Consider the following 6,640-nt stretch of genomic DNA (forward strand, 5'->3'; position numbering starts at 1 on the left):
CCCCGGCTGCTGTGCAGACAGGAGTTCAGGAATTATGCCCTCAGAGGCCTACGATTTTGTCAGGATGATTGAGTTCTGCACCCCTGGTCCAGCGCTGTGTCCAGCGCAATCCCGCCAGCCACATGCAGCCACTGAAATTCATTACAATTGAAGGAAAGTAAAAGTCCTGCTCCTCCGTCGCACCAGCCACCTGTCGTTTCTGTAGCCACAGGTGGCTCCTGGCTGCTGGAACACAGCCTGTCTCCATCGTCTCAGGACTGTGGGACAGCCCTGTCTGAGGGCCCAGCCTGTCCTTGCCTGTTGGGCTGGGAGCCGTAGGGGCTGAAAGCCACAGGGTTGAGAGCAGAGCAAGACGGGCAGAGCAGGTCAGGGGCTTCTGCCCTAGCTGGGAAGCCCTTTAAAGTCTTACCTTGGGGCAGGACCAGAGGCTCTGCAGAGATACTGAGAACTCAGGGACTTGGAAGCTAGGTGGGCTGATGGTGGGTGGGTGGGCTCACCCTGCTCACCCTGCCCTTCCTGTGCCCAGGACAATGGTGGGAGCTCAGGCCCCACGGAGCAGGCGGCCTGGAGGTACTCACAAACTCATCAGGCCATCCTGGGGCCCTTTGGGGAGCTGCTGACAGAGGACGACCTGGTCTACCTGGAGAAGCAGATTGCAGACCTGCAGCTTCGGCGCCGCTGTCAGGAGTATGAGAGTGAGCTGGGCCGGTTGGCGGCTGAGCTGCAGGCCCTGCTGCCCGAGCCCCTTGTCAGCATCACGGTCAACAGCCACTTCCTGCCCCGGGCGCCTGATCTGGAGGTTGAGGAGGCCTCAACCCCAGCGGCTGAGCCCGCAGGGTCTGCGGAGGCCTCAGAGGTGGCCCCCGGGGGGCAGCCCCTGCCCTTCTGGTGCAGCCACATCTCCCGCCTGGTACGCAGCCTGTCCCTGCTGCTGAAGGGCGTGCATGGGCTAGTACAGGGGGATGAGAAGCCATCCACCCGGCCCCTGCAGGACACCTGCAGGGAGGCCTCGGCCAGCCCCCCTCGGAGCGAGGCCCAGCGCCAGATCCAGGAGTGGGGGGTGTCTGTGCAGACGCTGCGGGGCAACTTCGAGTCGGCCTCTGGCCCACTCTGTGGCTTCAACCCTGGCCCCTGCGAGCCGGGGGCCCAGCGCAGGCAGTGCCTGAGTGGCTGCTGGCCGGCCCTGCCTAAGCCCCGCAGTGGCCTGGCTTCAGGGGAGCCCAGGCCTGGCGACACAGAGGAGGCCAGCGACTCCGGCATCAGCTGCGAGGAGGTGCCATCGGAGGCGGGTGCCGCAGCCGGCCCGGACCTGGCCAGTCTGCGCAAGGAGCGCATCATCATGCTCTTCCTCAGCCACTGGAGGAGATCGGCCTACACGCCGGCCCTCAAGACAGCGGCCTGCAGGACCCTAGGAGCCCGCCACGCGGGGTTGCGGGGCCAGGAGGCCGCCAGGAGCCCTGGGCCACCCTCCTCGCCCAGCGAGGGCCCCCGGCTGGGCCACCTGTGGCAGCAGCGCAGCACCATCACCCACCTGCTGGGCAACTGGAAGGCCATCATGGCTCACGTGCCCGCCCGGCAGCTGCGGCGGCTGAGCCGGCGGCCCCGCGGGGCCTTGTCCCCCGAGCAGTTCCTGCCCCATGTGGACGGGGCTCCCGTGCCCTACAGCAGCCTCTCACTGGATCTCTTCATGCTGGGTTACTTCCAGCTGCTGGAGTGCGACCTGCCGGCGGAGGAGCGGAAGCTGCGCCACCTGCTGTGCTTCGAGGTCTTCGAGCACCTGGGCACCCACGGCTGGGAGGCTGTGCGCGCCTTCCACAAGGCCGTGACAGACGAGGTGGCCGCCGGCCGCCGGGCCTGGACCGACGGCTTCGAGGACATCAAAGCCCGCTTCTTTGGCTCCAGCCAGCGTCCCGCCTGGGATACGGAGCCTGGCCGCAAGTCAGGCCTGACCCCGCTCGGGCCCCTGCCTCACGCCGCCTTCCCCTGCAGCAGCCCTGAGCCCACAGCACAGCGGCTGGGGTCCCGCTCCCAGCAGGGCAGCTTCAACAGTGAGGACATCTGCGGCTACATCAACCGGAGCTTTGCCTTCTGGAAGGAGAAGGAAGCTGAGATGTTCAACTTTGGAGAATGACCCTACTGGCAGCCTGCTTTCCAGAATGTGGTTTGGGGGTGACTTGGGGTTTCTCTTTTCTTTTCCTTGCTCACACCCTTGGTGGCCGGGTGAGCCAGGCAAGGCTGCCTCCAGTCCTACCGGTTATCGGAGGCTGCGGGACTGTTCTGTTGTGGCATGGTTCTCCTCCGAGCCGGGACTCAGACTCCTTCTCACCACTGCACCCAGGAAGCCCCTTGGCAGGCCCTGAAGTGAGGCAATGGGCCACCCCAGTCCAGGGCACCTCTGCCCAGCCGGCCCCCGAGACCTGGGATGCTGCCTGTTTCTCACTTGTCCTTCCCCAGTGTCACCAGTTACCTTGGTGTCCTGTCCCTCAGTTTCTGTGGTGCTGGTGGCCTCGGCCACATCCATCTTTCATGTGAGTCTGAGGTGGCCCCAGGCCCTGGTCCTGCCCCTGTTTCTCCTGCTGACCTTGGGCCACACCCCTTCACCTCCCATCTGTGAATTTGGGGGAGCTGGAGTGATTCCGAGGACAGATTCCATGGGCAGGAGGCCTTCCTGCCAGGCCATCCCTGCTGGTCACACACCGATGCCCGCCAGGCCAGTGCCCCAGCCCAGGGTGCTCCAGAGGCCCTGCTCCCTCAAAGGAGGCTCCCCATGGGGCCCCTGTCCTCCAGCCTGACCAGCCCCGGCCTAGTCGTGGGCCCCAGCAAGGCCGGAGAGCAGGGACGTGGGAGTAGCAGTGGCTGAGAGAGTCCTCCAGGCAGGGTGGCTGGTGCCCACTCTCGAAGGCTGCTGCACACAGAGGAGAATGCCGGCAGGGGTGGGCAGCAGCCAGACCTCGGTGGGGCGTGGATACTCCGTGAGGGCACCTGGGTGTCACCCACAGTGCACCTCTTCACAGGGGCCTGGGTACTGGAGGGAGGGATACAGGAAGGGAGATGGATTCCATCCTCGGGGGCTCTGGGTGCTGCGGAGTATCCCTGGGCATGGTGCTGGGCACGGCTGGCATAGGGTGTGGCTTGTCCCCAGCTTCTGATGGCAGCCAGGAGAATGGGTCATCACCCAGGCTCTGGGGCTGAGGAGGGCTGGGCCCAAGCCCACAGGGACTTTGGAGGTGGGGCTCTGCAGCTGTGAGATGGCCCAGCAGGGAGTGGCAGGGAGGGGAGGCTTCAGGAATATTCCTCCTGGTATCCAGGCCCCCTGGGACAGAGGAGGGTGCAGTCAGGCGACAGGCTTATCAGGACTCCCTGCCTCAATCCCTGGGGATTGTCCAGGCAAAACCTGGAGGGCAGCGGGCAAGCTGTTGGATGGAACAGAGAGACCCTCGCAGCTGACTAGGGCCCAAGGGGATGGACACTCAAGATGTAAAATTGGGAGGGGTGGTATTGGCCATTGGGGCAGGCAGGGCCGGGAAGGGAAGTAGCACCGGCCGCAGCCCCAAGCCAGTGGCTTTTCCACAAGGGCCTACTCTGCAGCCGGCCCGCTCCAGCTTCCTCCACTGCTGAAGACCCTGCTGTAGAGCCGAAGCGGAACATGTGTTTGCTAAATAAAGATTCCCATTCCTAGTGCACCCCCTCTCTTGCGCTTGTTGTTCACCCATCCCTGAGAGCCGCCTACGCCCTCACAGAGCCTGGTACCAAACCCGAGTCCTCAGCTCAGCTCTGCCGAAATACCAGGGCCATTGTCCTTAGTCCCTCAGAGCCTCTGGTTTCTCATTTGCAGCTTGGGATGCATGCGGACCTCATGCTCCTGGGATTGTGGTGAAGGAGGATGCAGGTCCCACATGGGAGGGGCCTCTGTGCTGGGGAATCAGCATCGTCTCAGACACTCACCAACGTGCAGCCAGCATTTCAGAGTTCCTTCTCTTTGTTTTTTTCTTCCCTTTTTTCCTTTCTTTCTTCCTTTCTTTCCTTCCTTTTCTTTTCTTTCTTTCTCTTTCTCTTTCTTTTCTTTTCTGTAGATTCAGTGGCTGAATCTACAGGTGTCAGCCACCATGCCCAGCTAATTTCTTTTTATTTTTTGTAGGGACAAAGTCTTGCTGTGTTGCCCAGGCTGGTCTTGAACTCCTGGGCTCAAGCAGTCTGCGCGCCTCAGCCTCTCAAAGTGCTGGGATTACAGGTGTTTCTGAGCTGCTTCTAACGAGCAGGGCACTGGGAGCAGCCAGGAGCATCCTGAACACTGCCTCTCAGTCAGTGGGGCCCTGGCTCTTGGCCACAACACACGCCCAGTGGAGACAGAGGAGGGCTGCTCCACCCAGTGCGGTCATGCCCAGGGCTGGCAGAGGGCAAGGGGCAGCAGGTGGGTCTAGGGAGAGCCCTTGGCTGGGGGCATCAGAAGGTTTGGGCGCTGCAGTGTCTCCTGAGATCCCCTCATGCACCAGCTGCTGGCAATGTTGCTCTGAGGGCCCTGACAGAGGAGGGGCTGGAGGCAGGGGCAGCAGGCCTCAGGTCACTCCCTGGCCGAGGGTGCTCAAGAGAGAGCACTGGGCAGGGAGTCGGCCCTCCTGGCTCCGGCTGTCCCTGCCCACTCGCTATGCCCTTGGGCAAGTCCTCCATAGCCTCCAGACCTCAGTTTCCCAGCTGAGGAGCTGGATCAAGGCCAGCAGGGGACACACGCATCAGGGGTCCCAGGAGAGCCTGGGGTGGGATGAGCCAGGCGAGGGGTGAGATGTGGCTCAGATCCAGGCTGGGCCCCTGGAGTGCTGCTGGGGTTCCCTGGGGTGACCCCTAAATGACCTTCTGCCAACACCCTGCCTCTGGGGGAGCTGCCCCAGGGATTCTGATTCCCTTGGCCTGGGGTAGGTCTGGAAAGCTGGGGTTTTAACACATTCCAGGCGACTCCGATTCCCAGCAGCTGGAACCCGTGGCCCACCAGCAGCGCACCTGTGGGAAGCACGTGTCCCCGGGGGCAGGCAGGCACTGGCCCCTGCAACACCACACTCACAGCTGTAGGGCCCATTTGGTGCCTATAAATCTGTTGTTCAATTGACAAAAGACTCACTGAGGACCAGAGACGGCATCTAGAGGACCCCGGAGGCGCCGACGTCAGTGAGGCGGCCACATGCAAAGCAAAGGCGCAAAGCCTGGGGGCTTCCCGATGAGTCAAAAACATCCAGGAGAAAGGGAGCCCCGTGTCCCCAGTCCATAGATGAGGGCAGGATGGAGATGTGGAAAAACAGAAACCCTCCCCATGGGCAGTGCTGGAACCCCAGCTTCTCCCTCGCAGCTGGGTCAACGTGCAGAGGGGCGGGCTCCCCGCATGTCGGTGCACAGGCTTAATGCAAAGCCCAGCTCATTTAAAAATTCAATGTCGGCCGGGCGTGGTGGCTCACGCCTGTAATCCCAGCACTTTGGGAGGCTGAGGCGGGTGGATCACGAGGTCAAGAGATCAAGACCATCCTGGCCGACATGGTGAAACCCCGTCTCTACTAAAAACACAAAAATTAGCTGGGCGTGGTGGCGGGCACCTGTAATCCCAGCTACTCGGGAAGCTGAGGCAGAATTGCTGGAACCTGGGAGGCAGAGGTTGTAGTGAGCCGAGCTCATGCCACTGCACTCCAGCCTGGGTGACAGAGCAAGACTCTGTCTCAAAAACAAAAAAGATTTTCAATTTCATCTCAACAGGATGACGTCGCTCTTTGTGAAGCTGGGAGTGATAACCTCCTTCTGTTCGTGGATGCTCAGGCTGTTTTCCATTTGGGACTATTAGAATGAAGGTGGTGTCACCTGTGTGATATTCCCTCAGAATAGATTCTGAGCGTGAAATCACCAAGTTAAAATCTGTAAGGCCAGGTGCAGTGGCTCACGCCTGTAATCCCAGCACTCTGGGAGGCCAAGGCAGGCAGATCACTTGAGGTCAGGAGACCATCCTGGCCAACATGGTGAAACCCCATCCCTACTAAGAATACAAAAAAATTAGCTGGGCATGGTGGTGCATACCTGTAATCCCAGCTACTCGGGAGGCTGAGGCAGGAGAATCGCTTGAACCCGGGAGGCGGAGGTTGCCGTGAGCAGAGATTGCACCACTGCACTCCAACCTGGGTGATAGAGCGAGACTCCATCTCCAAAGAGACAAACAAACAAACAAAAAATTGTGTGAGTGAGCTCCCCTCTGCTGGGCTGGGGGCCTTCCAGCTGTGAGGATGTCCCAGGCTGGGTCGGCATATCAGTCTGCCCCCCTCTCGGGGGCCTTACAGCGCTGCACAGCACCTCTCACTCCATCTGGGGTGATTTGGGGCCTGGGTTCCATCGGGCTGTCCTTGTTTCCCTTTCACCAGCACTCTCACACATCAGACGGCCCCTCCTTCCCTGCGGACTTGCCGTGGCACCGCTTTCTGTGCATTGGCTGTTGGGATTTGTTTATTCTTGGGTCAAAACCACCTTGTTTGATGGCATTTTACGCTGTAATGATGACATCTTCGTATCGGAGATGGAAGCCCCCATTGCTCTGCTGTTTCCATGTTTTTGTCTGCTGTACTAGTGACCTAGTGCTGCACAGTCAACTGCCTGAAATCCAATGTCCTCGAAC

At 60.9% G+C, this 6,640-nt stretch overlaps 1 protein-coding gene across 6 annotated transcripts in view; it reads left to right on the forward strand.

Annotated features, from left to right (window-relative positions):
• Positions 1–3,681, forward strand: part of ESPNL (espin like) — a 32,887-nt gene extending 29,206 nt beyond the window's left edge. For 5 of the 6 annotated variants that reach the window (XM_034955465.3, XM_034955464.3, XM_034955467.3 and 2 more), the window contains one exon: positions 527–2,360. In XM_034955465.3, coding sequence (XP_034811356.1) covers positions 527–2,131 — 1,605 coding nt within the window. In that variant the 3' untranslated portion in view covers positions 2,132–2,360. Of the gene's footprint in view, positions 1–526 lie in introns of all 6 variants that reach the window. The other variant, XM_003813095.7, reaches the window with a different exon arrangement.
• Positions 3,682–6,640: the final 2,959 nt, after the last annotated feature.

This window comes from Pan paniscus, chromosome 13 (genome assembly GCF_029289425.2).
Source record: "Pan paniscus chromosome 13, NHGRI_mPanPan1-v2.0_pri, whole genome shotgun sequence".
NCBI classification, from domain to species: domain Eukaryota; kingdom Metazoa; phylum Chordata; class Mammalia; order Primates; family Hominidae; genus Pan; species Pan paniscus.